Here is a 15520-nt window from a genome sequence, read left to right on the forward strand (position 1 = left end):
AACTTCGCAGACTACCTTCAGCACAGTATCTGTTCCCTTAAATAAAAGTTACTGCACTAAATCTCAAATTTAACTGATTAGGGAGAAGCGACAGTCATTTTATACCCTTCTCAAGCAAGCTGTCAGTGCAAATGAATTATCGGATGCTATCCTGGGCATGACAGGTCATAACTTTTAATATTAACAATGACAGACATAGACAACATGTCAAATCCAGTATACAATTTATTTCCTTCTTCACTTTCATAGCTTATCTGAAGAATCCAACAGCTCTTGTGCTTTGTATTTAATTATAACTATAATTTGAGATTTAACAAGCCAAAAAGCAAGCTCTTGCAAGGGGTATTTAGTCACACTGTTAATTAGCTCCTTCCTATAACAATAATACAGCACCACTAACATGTTTCAAAAACACTTAAAACACATAGGAAGTCACCTAGTGAAAAGATGCCCTCTGCAAGCAGCAAGCAAGAAATGGGAGCTTGCCACACATTTAGTGTTACTCTGAATATTGAAATAAGAGAAGAATTTACGTATGATATACATTGTCATTTTTCTTAACATTTCCACTGGAGTAACTAAAATGCAAACGACACGAGTACAGAAATACTGCTGAACACGTAAGCATTCGCTACTAATATTGCATCACAAAGCAGTTCAGTGAAGTTTAATTAAAAAAAAAATAATCATACTCACCTCTACTGGGAAGTCCACTCCACATTGTGGCAGTAGTATTTAACGAGCTCAAATGGAACTAAGTGACATAAACAAAACTTCCAGTATGCAACCAATATGATCTACAGTGCTACAGAGCCTTGGCTTCAGCCCTGCTCCTCTGTCACAGTGCACTGGCACACCAGTACAGCTCCAAACCTTCCCAGATGCTGCCTTATAGCATTGCTCATCGAAAATCCTTCACACGCTGGCAACATTTTAGGGAAGGACAAGCACACTCTGAGTCATTTGTAAAGAAAGCAAAGCAATTTCAGTTCTGTATCTTCATGCGGACGGAAACACAGAGCACTGTCAAAGTAGAAGTCTGAGGTGAATTTACGCTGAGAAACAGGCAACCTAAGCAGTCATTATCAATGCATGAAATCAGCCAGTGATCAAATTCAAGCAAACCATAAAAAGGGTATGATTATGAAACGCTCCACAGATCCAGCTCTAAACCACACAGAATGAAGAATCATTTATCTAGCCTGTGTAAATGTTAAAAATAGCTCTGTCTCTTCTACAATGAGCACGAGACAGAGGAGAAGCTGTAGCCTGTATTGTGGTGGATTGCTACTGGGAAAAATCTGGCAATAAAAATTAATGATTCCTTACAGTTTTTTTAAATAAGATCAATTTACAATTATGCAGATGAACAAATAAGTACTCTTTAACCACATAACTGACAAAGCCTATCAGATTTATACAAACACAATATCTGCTAAAGAGAAACATAAATGTCTAGAGGAATTTCAGAATACTGACCCATCTGTACAGACTGACAGATTAAACATTTGTCCCCCTTAAAAAAAATAATCAGCTACTAAAAACATGACATTACACAACCAATGCCTTTGCCTTTCGAAAACAATAATAATTTTTCATTACTTACTATGAAAAATCTCCATGGCTTATTAAATTCATGCTCTTCCTATTCCCACAGAGCCTTTCCACTGTGTAAATCCTTTTGTTTTTTCAGGTACTTCATATGTTTTCTTTCCCAGAAAAGGTAAGAGGGCATGTGCCACTGTGCACACTCACACCCTCAAAGATTTTAAATACAAAGTGTAATAAGAATCAGATGTAATCATGAATCAAGTTTAAAATGAAATAGAAGGACACAGGGGTTTTTATTATAATACCTGTGCAGTTATCCAAACATACTACTGTGTCATGAGACAGCTATGAAAGAAATTTTGGCTGGCTCTGTTCCCAGATGAAGATACTTACTATAAAGAATATCTGATTTACTTTTGAAAGATAAAAATAGTAGGAAAAAAAAAGTTAGCTTATTGTTTTTTATTTCATTCATTTCTGTACTCAATCACTGTTGGAAAGACACACTGAATAAAACTGATAAATCCGTATTTAGAGAAACCACTTTTTTTTTTTTTTTGAATGCTACAACATCTGATTCTTGGACATCTTGAATGTCAGTTCTTTACCACAACAGAATTGCCCCCAAGAGAGATTATAAACCGTCAAAGATGAGTCTTCAGCAGAGATTTTTGAAACAGGACTATACTTGCGCACACTCATGTGCTAGGAGCTAATGCAACAAGTGGCAATGGTTGTAACCAATTCCATTTTGAAACCCTTCCCCACTCCTCCTGCAACAAATCCCCCCACAAGCATTTTTTCCACCAGACTAGTCACATACCAAATTTACTTACAAGTGTCATTCATGTACTCCCTGCCTCCAAGAGGATGACGTGGGGACTGCAGGTGGATAATTGTTCTGATACCCATTGATCACTTCCAAAAAGCATGTTTTTTCCTTAATTTTATATCATCACTTAAACAAATAACAGAAAAAAAAGAGCCCGTTTCAATGAAAAAAAAAATTTCCACTATTTTCTTGAAGACTCCTGACTTTATTTTTTTAATAATTACCTGTACTTTCACAATGCAACTACTCAAAGACAGAACAAAATATTATGAATACAGTTTGCAGCTACTAGCAAATGAGACCATTTTTAACATCAGCTCTGTCCCTTGATATTCACGCTCCTCATCAATATTTTGTAAAGAGTACTAAGAGCATAAAAACAACCTGAACTCCCCTTAATTTCAGAGCAACTAATTACACTAACCGTAAGAAAAATAGCAGCCATTCCACATAAATGTGTTTCATTTGCAAGAAGAATGCTAACTTAATAGCATATAATTCCTAAGTAAATTGTGGGAGATATTCAAGTGACAGAAACAACGTAGCAGTATACCAAATACAGCCTTGTTCAGAAGAACACTGAATAAGGAAGTTAATTTACACTGCAGTAAGAAGTGAAATACTAGGTTTCTCAACAGCTCACAAATTTAAGTTATATTACAAGAGTATAACCTCTTTATTACCTTCTTCTAGTACAATTTTTAAGAAATTTCTTCTTCTAGTGAGACTCTACTCTTTGGTTCTGCCAAATAGACAAATTTTGCCCAGAGGAGGACAGCAAAGAGGCAGGGCATCTCCCTTTCTCACAGGGACAGCAGAAGAACAGTCCCCTGACATCACTTCACCTTGTGTCTCACAGCAGCATCTTTCCTTGGCTTCCCAAGAGGGCTGCAGGCAGCAGAGAGAGAGAAGGCAGAACAAGAGCTGGCCTTACTCAAGTCTAGAAAAGGTTTGGGCACAACACAACAACAAATAAACCAATAGTGCATTCCCATTACCCTCTGTAGACTTGCACACTACTTCCATAGCTTCATATGCAAGAGCTGAGGAAGACATAGCTCACCAAATTTTTCAAGATACTGTTGGTTGCTGCTTAGCATTTCTCTGAGTATTCACTAGAATGAGTAATAAACATATTCTGTAATAAACTTAGATTATCCCTGTTTGCTTATTTTTATTTCCAGAAAAATGTCAGATACATGCAGACAAGGTATTTTAGGGTCCAGTTCAAGAAGCTTAAAGCAAGCAAAAATTCTATTCACCATTGAGCTGGCACAAAGCAGTTCAGATGGCAACAAACACGGCAGTAAGTAAGTCTGGGTCCTGCTCAGGATTCAAACCTACATACAAAGCTGTCCATTCAGGATCTGGGTCTGCTGGCAATCAGAAAAACAGGGAAAAACTCCACTGAAATAAGAGTAATGCACTGCAGTTTCCTTTGATTGTAACAGACCATCACTCAACCCATGATTTTTGATTCTCATCACTGATCTTGTGAAGTTGCACTGAACTCATGCCCTGTCAAGGTGATTTCCTTCACCGTTCTGTAAAAGAGTCCTCTGCACACACATTTACCAGAATAAGTATATGCTCATGCATGTAAGTCTACCTGAAATAGTCTCAGAACCATTTCCTGAAGTTTACCAGTAGTCTTTTTATTTTTTCCCCCTAAGTCAGATATTTAGAAAATCAATTACTAGTTTAAGCAAGATCTCGAAGAAGGCCCTTGTCATTTGGCACAGCTGAAGACCCTATCGAACTCAAGACATTTGGTTTGGGAACCCAGTATTCGAGTTACCTATCTAGGCCATAGATCCTGTAAAGCATGTGCATCCAACCTGCAAGTTTTATGTTTTTGTTGCCCTAATTTTTTTTGTTTTATTATAAAAAATGTAAGAAAAAGTTATGTTACTTAAACTATATTGTATATTTCATCTGCAACCCAAGACAGCTCCCCTTCACTCAAAGCCACTCAAGCAAGCCAAAAGGCTTGACACAATTCAGAGTACTTTAGCTGTAAGCCTTGCTGCCTCCATTGAAAGGATGCCCAGACTTCCCACATAACGCAGCATCACACAAGATGGCAAAGCAGCGCTAATTTCTGTTGCCAGAAGTGGAAAAAAAATAAAATACAATAGAAAACCTGACTTCTCCATGCTGCCTTTTGCTCTCCTCCAGTGCTCAGACAGGGCCAGGGCACCCAACGAGTGTGGACCGGAGTGCGTGAAGCAAAATCGGCGTCCATCAGGGGAGAACTGAGACGAACAGAACGATACCGTTTAAAACCCCGCCGCAGCACACCTTCACAAACGGCTGATGATCGCTCGGCACGCCGGTTCCACGGCCAGGCCGAAGGCAGCGGCAGCACGCATTGGTGCCGAGCACAGCGCAGGCTGCAGCCCCACCTGCTGGGCGCGGGCACCGCTGCACGCCCCGGCCCGTGCCCTCGGCGGCCGGCTGCTGGCAAGCGAGCGGAGTGCAGTGAGCACGCAGCGCCTTTCAGGCAGCACGGGCCTCTCTTCAAGCACACAACTTTTAACTTCAAGCTAAAGAGAGGGTGTCGTCAGGTAAGTGCATCAAATCACAAGGCCTTCTCTTCTCGGTCAGTTCGTTTCTTGATTCAATCAATTCTGCAATTTGTGCAAGATGAGAAAAGCAGCTTTTGATCTTTGCTTTTAGTTTTAATTTTTAATTTCAAATTGCTGTGGAGAGACTGACGTGCAGGAAGAGCACAATTAGTGAAATTGTGTGTAAACTCCAGTAATGGTGGATAATATCTTTTGAAATTCTATGACAAATTTGCCTTTAAGAATTAGCTTTTAAGTTATGAAATATTATTATGTCCAAATACACAAATCCCATCATCTGGATACCATAGATCTAGTATTATTGCCAAGAATTGACAATAATTGCCGAAGAATTCCAGGTCCCTAGACTTAGGAAATTTTTCCTTGAAGGACCATTACAGAACTTGAAGTTATGAGCAACAATTTGAGGTTATATACGTAAAATACATTGGAGGCTAAAAATTAAGAGGATGCATTATAGCATCCTGAGACCACTTGTCACAAAAGGGACCTCAAAAGAAAGAATATGAAAATACACCTCGTGACTCCTTTGTGTCTATTTGCGTTTGGAAGAAAGCCCACCAACAGCCAGTGAGGCTGGAGATGGCGCTTGGATGGATCAGTTCTGTTGCACAGGCTCAAAACAGACAAGTCTGTAATCTTGATCTCTGTATTCTGAACATACATTTATAGGCATGTGTATTCCCAATCACCTTTTTAATATTATACTTATTTATATTTATTTATTCTATATTCATCTTACAAATGCAGAGGAAAAACCTCACCGCAGATTAGCAGGAACCTTTGTAGAAAGCTGCAAATGCTCATTAACTGGTTCAGCAGAAGGGTATGCAGTTGTTACAGTGAAGTGTAACAAGGGCTATTTGCTTTCTTTGCACGTGGAATCAAGTCTGTTCATTGGTGAGGTGAGATGAACAGAATTGTTCTCTTACCATCTGCACAATTAATTGTTTACAGTGTTGGCCAAAGAAATGGGAAAGGCAGACTCCCATTACAAGGGATAATAACACTCCAGAGGACATGGATTGAAACTGAGCCTGGATAATATCAATTTATAAGAAAATTAATTTCTACTTATTTTTGAAAGGTGTTCTTTGAGAACGACATTTTGGTAAACGCTGTTCCTCTAGTGTCTCTTAAGCATTACATTAAGCTGTCTACGCAAGACTTTTTTTCTTCTAAATGCTTATGACACCAACATCCTTCAGCTATGAGAAAAGCATACTTATTTCAACATGCAATGGGTAGACTAGTGTAATGTAAATAAGAAGCATGTGGTCTAATACAGAGATAAATGAACAAAGCATATTGCTAAAAACAAACAAACAAAGACAACAAAACAGGAGTTTTAACTCCTGTGCCATATGGTAGCCTCAAAGCCTGTCCTCCACCAAATTTAAAATTCACTGCAGTATATTCATATTTACTTGTCTCAGAATCAGAAGTATGATTTACTCTACCTCTATTAACGTGTATGTAAACGAGCTCTTTAAGATCAACCTCAGCCTTTTTGCATGCTACAGAATTTAAAACAAACAAAAAAAACCAACACCCAACCACCCAAATGTTGTTTAACAAAATAAATGGAAGGGGAAAAAAGTATCTATTTCAACTATGAGTAAGAAAAGCATCCTTGAAGTGCTGTAACAAATTTTCTTCAGTGTTTTTGGAACATCACAGAAAAAGGATAATCCTGCAGCAAAATCCTTACACACTGAACATCAAAGCAATAGACCATCTGGCATACCAGGATCCCTTACAAAAACGGAAGGAAAGTCACAATATCCTTTTCCTTACAACTGTAGAAGCTCAAATTGTTCAATGAGTTCAACCTCCTATACGCTTAGAGAAGTACAGAAATAAGACATTTTTTTTCATAGTATATATGAGTGAAGTTTAGCAGAGAGAAAAGTTTTTTTTTTTTTTTTTTTTAAATGTAACATTGCAACTTTTCATATTGCTTGGGCAAAATACTTATTAGGAACAAAGGACTTCTGTTTTGTCCTGTTAATAAAAAGTATTGCTTCAAATTACTTTACTTGAATTAGAGTAATTAAAAACTCAGACCTATAAAAGCAGAAACAATTAAAGGACCAGGCTGTTGAAAGTTGCAGCTCTCCTTTCCTACCAGTATATTTCTTTAGAAGTTTCTCCTGCCCATACAACATCCTTCCAGAACTTGTTTCTTTGGGAAAAACATAGATGACAAATGCATTGCTCTTTGAAGCCAGAACAACTACTTTCAAATATGCCATAATCTCAACTACGTAAGGCCCAACCCAATCATTAATCGTGCACTGACATAATACTGTTTAAATAAAATAATCCTCACAGGAGAAGAAATACACCAACAATTCTCAATCTAACAAAATATATGAATATAGATTAAAAGTAGCAATTATTTTTAATGGTTATGCTGGGTGGGGAAGGTAGAGCTTAAAACCTTAAATTTCTTGTCCAAAATGCAACATTTCTTACTGATTAGGTACCTGTGCTTGTACTTGCAAATAAGGTGCCAGGAGCTGTACTTGTAGGGAGCTTTCCATTATTTAGCTGCTTCACTCTTTTCAGGTGAGATTTGCCATTGTAATGAACTTGAGCTTGTGCTGCAGAGTTCAGCTGTATATTGCACACTTCGCAGAATGAAAATAGTATCTTCTTTTTTTCTTTGCCTAGTTGATAGTCCTGTCTGTCATTTTTCAATCCTTTTTCTTCAGAACTCCGTAGAACAGCTGGCTGATTCATAATCCCATCTTCAAAGACACGGTCAGGACTTAATGGACGCTTCATACCTACAAAACAAAAAGAAAAGTGTTACTGGAAGTCAACTAGTAATGCTTAATACCAAATCAGTGTTTTTGTTTTCAAAATGCAGTAAAACAAACCACCAATTCCAATACATAAGGTTCCACATTGTAGAAGCATCTCTTTGTGGAGAAATGTCTGCATTTGTGACACACCTCAGAGGCAAGAAATAAGAAGGTGGGTCCACACCCAGTGACAACTCACAACTCATTGCTCTGTTCTTCAAGCTCTCTGATTTAAAGCAGGTTCATACTTACATCCCCAGCAGAGGTTTAGACCTTCGTTTAGAATCATTAGGGTTGGAAAAGATCACCAAAAAATCTAGCCTGACAGCCTACATACCACCAATATTGTCCATTGAACCATGGACACCTCCAGGGACAGTGACTCCACCACCTCCCTGGGCATTCCATTCCAGTGCCTGACCAGTCTTTCTGAGAAGTTTTCCTAATATCCAGTCTGAACCTCCCTGGTATAACCTGAAGTCAATCTCCCTCATCTTATCATTAGTTACCAGGAGAAAAGGCTGACTCTACTTCACCACAACCTCCTTTCAGGTCATAATAGAGAGCAGTAAGAGCTCCCTGAGCCTCTTCTTCTCCAGACTGAAGAATTCCAGTTCCCTCAGCTGCTCATCATAAGACTCGCGCTCCAGACCTTTTACCATCTTTGTTGCCCTTCTCTGGGCACACTACAAATACATTTCCTCTATCTCATTACAAACCAGTTCCAGAGCTTTTGACTTTCCTGTGCCCATAGTATTAACTGCTGCCCCAGGTAGAATTATTCAACTAATGATTTTCTTTCATCATTATTTAGAAGACAGTAAAATGTGTGAATGAGAATAATGAATACTTTCTACTGTTATTTGCACCCAAAACTTCATACAAGCATTAAGACTCCTATGATAGATAAATCTATGTAGATGTCTATAACTGCCTCTCAACTCCTTCACTATTACAACTATTATGCAGAAAAACTCCAGCTCAAAGTTCATCTTGTGGGAGCTAAGCAAACGCATAGCAAACGTCAGTCCTTGGACAAAAACTCAAGAGTCTGAAACACGCAATTGCCCCTAGAGAATAAGACCTCATCACAGTAAATGAACTACATTGAACAAAGAATCTGTTATTTGTTTTGTTCCCACAAGATAGAAATATAAAATATATATAAATATATAGATGTGTGAGTCTGTAGGTACGCAAGTGGTTTGTTTAAGGTTATTTAAAGAATTGTTTATACGAAGGGATGGAGTACTTCATCACATTCCTTACTCTAGCCCATGCTTAAAACTCTAGTATTTGTACAAACTCCTCCCCAGTCGTGAGTCATTCTTCCAGTATTCTAAGTCAACAGAGTAGTTGTAGTCATGTATCCGTTTCACACAGCTCCCAGCTCTGTCATCAAGTAAACAAAAAAATACAAGCAGGACATTCATTGAGATGTACATTAAATATTAAAACAAAAAAACATTACTGCAGATTCAGGTACCTAATTTCTTTTTAAAGCACATTTCAGGAGTGGATCCTGAAAACCTAGGCTGTCACACTAAATCATTTAAGCATAAGTATCATATTTCAAGGCAAGCAACCAAGATCCTCCACTCTGCTGAGCTTAGATGACATTTTCATCTGAAAATTTAATCTGCTCAGAGCTTTGGTATTTGTTACTTTTCAGTGCATTTTTAAACCATAAATAAATTCCCCCTGTGCCTTTTGTTCTCTGATTTCTATTGTTTTATTTTTACACTGCTGCTCTGGTTTTTATTCCCTGAAGTAAGAGGCTGTGGGAAAAAAAGATTTATATTATGCTGTTATTTTGTTTTGTTTTTTAAGTTCTACTAACATTAGAAAAAAAGATTTAATAATGAAACAGGTAACAAAAAAACTCAGCTTGTCAGAGATTTCATAACTGTGATGGCAGAAAGCAAGTACTGATTCAATATGTAATTCAATAATTATTTCAATAATTCAGTAAACTTTAAGCTCTTTACAAAACTCCATTAGTGTGAATGCATTTAAAAGTGGCAGAGGCTCATATCTGCATTGAGAAGTGACAGGGATCAGAGGGACAGATGCTCGATGCAGACAGAGAGAGTGGAGTTCCTCCAGCAGCACTGCAATCTTTGGGAAACAGCAGAATGGTACTGAATTAGGCTGCTGTCACTGGAACATGGAACACTGGGATGCATACAGTCCCAGCCTGCACCGTCCAGTTTAATTTCAGCCAAAACAGTGAAGCCTTTCATTTGGCCAAGTCAGACAGCTATGCAAGATGCACCAAAGCAAAGTGAGTGGGGAAAAAAATGAGAAGAATTCCTCAAAAATGCATTTCCAAGGTGACCCAGATGTTTTTTCACGTAGACACACCCAGAAAGAGCAAGAGCAATAGTAAGGACTTGAACACTACATCTAGACCCTAACGCAACATCCCAGCAGCCAGTCCAGCAAGAAAATCCATCTTCACACACAAAAAAAAGAGAACTAAAAAAAAAATAAATACATAAACAGAAAACAGTTTCAAACTTGCTTTTAGTGAAAAACACCATCTTGGCTACATTAGTAAAGAACAAGTGAGAAATACAGAAAGCAATATCTTGTTACCACTTAAGAATTAAAAATCACAACCTGAAATTTTAAAATAACTGCTTAAAGTTGTCTAAATTAAAAGTGACTTGATGAGCTCCCCACAGCAGCAGGGAGCAGCGTTTGCAGACTACTTCAGAACCAGTACCTTCACCAAGCACCTTCAGCTTGGCTGTAGGAACACTCATACCTACATGTTCTGATGCTGTAGAGGACCTGTACGTGCAGCCAGAGAGCAGAGCAAACCAGCCCTCAGAAGTCTGTTCCCATGCGGCAATCCCAGCCTTCCTCTTCCTGGAATGTGAGAGCTGAACATTTGGTACAGCAAAGCACTTAAATAAGGTGTGACATAATCAGATGCAAAGCCATGCTCCTGCCTGCTGTGAAGAGCCAAGAAGATCCTATGCATGCACTGAACAAGCAGAGGTGGCTTCTGGGGCTGGCTGGGGAACTGCACCACCTCTAGAAACCGATGCAGGCACCTTCCCAACCTGTCCTGCAGCCAAGAATGGTTCAACACACGGCAAACATGAAGGCACAGTCACAAAACACTTTCCTTTGCTCTCTTAAATTACTCTCAGAGAAAACTGCTCAACTCTCAGCCATTTCTGTAGGTTCTGTGAAGTAATTGACACCTTTAAAATGCCTTTTCAATACCCTTGCCCAGTCTTCTCTGAAGCGAAAGCAATGATGGCAAATATCCACTAAGAATTTATAGCAGAAGTACCTTTAATACAACAATGTATCTTCTACCATAACTGATCAGTTTCTGTGGCATATATATCTATTTAAAAAAAAAAAAAAAAAAAAAAAAAAAGCAAAAAAACCCACACACTCAAAAAATGATTATTATCTGAAAGGTCCCATCTTTCTTCAAATTCTATCTCCTTTCCTCTTTAAAATTTTGGTTGGAAAAACACCTTCAAAACTCTCTGCTGAAATGTGCTGGCTCTAAAATACAAGCACAGTTGGCACTGAGTCAGCATAAGAATATTAACTTGAATGTCCCAGGAGACTGACTTCTAAAGAAAAATTATTTGAATGCTTTGTGCTTTTATGAAACAAACTTGTAAAAGAACTTACACAAAACCAACCTCATAAACTTAACTTAGACATTCTTCCGAATCTCTACATTTGCCATATACTTGCATATATTCAAGTGACTAGGAAGTCTTTCTTACCCCATTAAGCAAAACACAGCCTTTCACTGCAGAGATTCTGAGTTCTGGATGGTATTTATTCTCACTCCTCAGGAGTCAGATAGGAAACGGGGCCGTTTAGCTCCTCAAGCTTTTGCACAGCTCACTAACGTTATCATGTAACAGAGGCAGCTACTTGAGACTACAGTCAGTGAGCTGAGAATTAAGAGAAGTTACACGATCGTTGTACTTTGCAAAACCAAGAAAGTCCATTTAAAATAATTGTTATCAATGGGATTTTGAAGTATTTAGAATTAGGTTTAAGACTAAATAAAAAAATACAACTTCATTACAAGAGAGAAATAATGGGAATTATCATATGGGCAAAATACAACAATATATCAGTACATCTGTGATAGTCTGGTCAGATTTACCAGCTGCTTATGTTCACATTTAACTCTACATAAATATTGACTTGAAAATAAGAGTTCTATAGAAAACATCTTATGGAACATTAAAGAATGCATTATTTTCGAACAAAATGATTGAGTCCATGGTTAGAAAATGTATCTATACATGTTTACATACAGCGTCTCCTAATGAGTTTCATGAAAGCTAATCATTTAGCTCAACTTTAAACATTAATTTAAATGAGCAAAACTTTTCTATAATGCAAATATGCTTTCCCTACCACATGCACAATACTGCCAATCTACACAGGTTGCTCCAAAAGTAATGCTTCCTATTTGTTTCCATGGCAAGTAGAACAGATACAAATAAGAGAATAACACTGTTTGATAGAGCAAATTTTCAGCTACAAAACAGTACTTTTCAGTATAATCATCACCATCAGCTATGCATTTTTGCCAGCGATGAACAGTAGCCTGCATGCTATGCTCATAAAAACCTGCATGGCTGTCCAGAGCATGTCTTGCCTTTCATCTCACTGTCACCACTGCTGAAACGCACCACCCACCGCCTCACTGCACTCACTTCCACTATTTGGTCTCCATAAATGCTCAGGAAGAGTCAATGAATGTCAGTGGGTGCCAATTTTTCCACATGGAGGAATTCAGTGACACACCATTGCTTCATACGCATTTCCATGTCAGATGCCATTTTGTCAGACTGCTGCCATCTGTCACATGGCAACAAAATGTAATGGAATACTGGTGAGAATGTCCAGCCTCTACTGCTGTATCTCCAATATTCACCTCTGTAGTCACGGGCCAACATAATGAAATCGCTTCCAGAGCAGCACCTATATGAGTAATCTTCACATAAAAGACATAAAAATTGTTGTTCCAAACACATAAATCAAGTCTCCACAAGCTCTATAACTCAGGCACCAATATAAAAAAAAAAACCAAAATGGTGAGCTTTTAAACCTGCACCATGTTCAGCCCTCATGCCCCTTCCCCCAGAAATACTAAGAACACATAATTATGTACAGGACTGTCATTCCAGAGAGCTATTTCATTTTTATCTTTCAACAGACCAACATTTTTTGCACCTTTCCTAGACAAAGCTGATCACAGGGATTGGGTCCTAAAAACAGTTTAATTCACCTTTGTTCAGTTATTCATTACAAGTTCTACAAATTGCCTCAGCACCGTACTGACACTGTCCTCCTTTCATCTGAATCTGGGTCTTAAATTCTCTGCCTGTGTAAGGCAACAGAGGAGCTTCACTTTCAAAGCAACTACCTATAGTTCAAAAGCCAACATATATTTTAAACTTTATTATTTAGCGTATAACTCAATGATTTCATTTAAGACTAGCAGGTGTAATTTGTTTCTCACTTTCATATAGCCTGGATACAGTCTGCTATTTGTTAAGTCTCAACAGCAGTCAATAGATGCCAACACAAATTAAAATACTCCATCAGGGAGCACAATACCATGAATCACCCTGAAGTGACTCACACGTTACAAAGATAGCGCCATATCATTGTAGCAGTATTTACTCAATTACTTAGAGAACTAGACCCAATTAAAAATTGAAAAGTGAGAACTTAAATACAAGAAAAAAGAAGGAAATGAAGAACATCTGTATATGTTACAAAACATCCGGTTGATCCAGAAATTCTAGGTTCATAAAGGGACCATATAACACTTTCATCTTTCACAGGTACTTATAATTCCGCTCCTTTTTCTTGCATTACCAAGTTTTTGGGCTCCCTCCAACTCAGGATATTCTATGACATTAAGTTCTTCTATTTCAAACCAGATATACTCCATTTTACTCTGATCAAAGTCATTCTCAAACTGCTTCCTCACATAACAGCTTTTAGATATTTGACTAAGCTGTTAACAGACTAAACACTTTTCCCCATCACGCTTCATCCTGTGTACAGAGATCTGTCCGAATAGATTCTGCAAGCAATACCACAGCAAGAATAAATTAGTGATTTATGACACCACATTAAAATTCTTAGTTGTCATGAGATACCCTGTTTGGATTTCTGAAACCACATCTTCTCAGCCTCTTTCAGCTGGGAAAGAAATCTAAGCATGAACCTTCTTTATACTTGAAGCCCAAAGCAATTAGCCTTTCAATTTAGCTAATTTACTTTTAAGCGGAGTTGTGCTTTCTAAGGAGCTACAAAGAAATATTATATATAGCATACTGCTGTAGGTGAGAATGTGCAAATCTTTACTCAAAGGAAATAAGCTTTTGGTTATCCTAATGAATTAGTAATGGTTACACGAAGCATTCTTTTCCTAAGCACTGGTCTAAACTTTTGCAATGCCCATTCCTAATTAGTTCATACTTCAAAGAACCACCATGCTGGAAATGTGATTAGAATACCAGCTCTGCATGGATCTCTGCCAGGTAAGCAAAACAGAAAACTTACCTCTCACATAGAGCAAAGATAGTTTTCTTTGTTAGCCTTTGGAAACAGTCAAATGAGTTATGGAAGAAATATAAAAATTAACTGGCTTTCTACATTGTTACATCTTCAATAACGTTCATTCAGACAAGTGAGGAGAAAAAACAAATGTGAGAATCAAGACAGCCTTGAGCTGTACACTTCATAAGTACCTCTCATGAGGAAAAGCTATGCATGCAGATGGAAGAGCCAAGTCTCTGTGCCTAAGCTGGGGTCTCACATTGGAGCATTGATCCTCAATACTGCCATAAAACACTCAAAAGAAACAAACAACAAAAACCCCAACCAGTTCAAATATATCCGGAGCACTGTCTAAAAGGAACTCACTAGAATGATTTTGGAGAAGTCTTATGACCTTTCTTAGATTTTCAGACAGTATTTCCCAAACATAGATAAACTATAGAGAGGCATATGGTTTGCACCATCTGGGCAACAAGTTCTATTGGGATACTGTGGTGAACAGCATATGCGTAGTGCCTTGTGCTCAGTCTCCTACAGTGTTAAAAAAGCACTAGAGACTATTTTGAAGCCAACCTTGAAAAATCGCCCATATGTGTAAGGGACCAATTTCCTTTCTTAAAGTGTGTTCCTCTTTCTTCTGGTACAAATCAAAACATAGAACTGCCATGTTTATTCTTTGTCTTGTTCTGAAATTCCTCAAGAAGGCATCACATTCTGCAGCGTCCCTACCTGTCAAGCTATTTGCTATCCCAAATTCTATGACCCACCAACTCTTCTTTACTTCTTTCAACTGCTCACAAAGCACACAATGTTTTGTTTCAAAACTGCAATAAAAACTGGATGGTTCAGAAGAGTTAATTCATTTTTATTCCTTGCATCACTTAAAGAATAACCAGTAAATTATGCACATCAACCAAACAGTTAAATACAGTGTTAGCCAGCAAGGTTTTTTTTATACTGGTTTAATAAGTGGCAATAAGAACTCAGTTTGCTATTCCCATACAAGCGAAGTTTTGAATGGTGTAGCATGACAAATGGCTGACAGCCCCTACACTAACACATTTCAGAATATTTAACATTTGAACAAGATTCTCTTTCAACTACGAAAACAGATGGTTGTTTCTCAACACAAACATTAGCTGTTCAGTACAAGGTAATTCATAAAA

The 15520-nt window shown here is 37.9% G+C and overlaps 1 protein-coding gene across 8 annotated transcripts in view; it reads right to left on the minus strand.

Moving 5' to 3' along the window:
• The window catches only part of ZNF385B (zinc finger protein 385B), a 154647-nt gene that overhangs the window by 117182 nt on the left and 21945 nt on the right, over positions 1 to 15520 (minus strand). For 3 of the 8 annotated variants that reach the window (XM_052675540.1, XM_052675539.1, XM_052675541.1), the window contains exon 2: positions 7461 to 7763. In XM_052675540.1, coding sequence (XP_052531500.1) covers positions 7461 to 7761 — 301 coding nt within the window. In that variant the 5' untranslated portion in view covers positions 7762 to 7763. Of the gene's footprint in view, positions 1 to 696; positions 1217 to 1606; positions 1685 to 7460; positions 7764 to 15520 lie in introns of those variants that run through there. The other 5 variants (XM_052675548.1, XM_052675543.1, XM_052675551.1 and 2 more) reach the window with 5 other exon arrangements.

The sequence above is a fragment of the Tympanuchus pallidicinctus genome, unplaced genomic scaffold (assembly GCF_026119805.1).
Source record: "Tympanuchus pallidicinctus isolate F22 unplaced genomic scaffold, pur_lepc_1.0 scaffold15, whole genome shotgun sequence".
Classification (NCBI taxonomy): domain Eukaryota; kingdom Metazoa; phylum Chordata; class Aves; order Galliformes; family Phasianidae; genus Tympanuchus; species Tympanuchus pallidicinctus.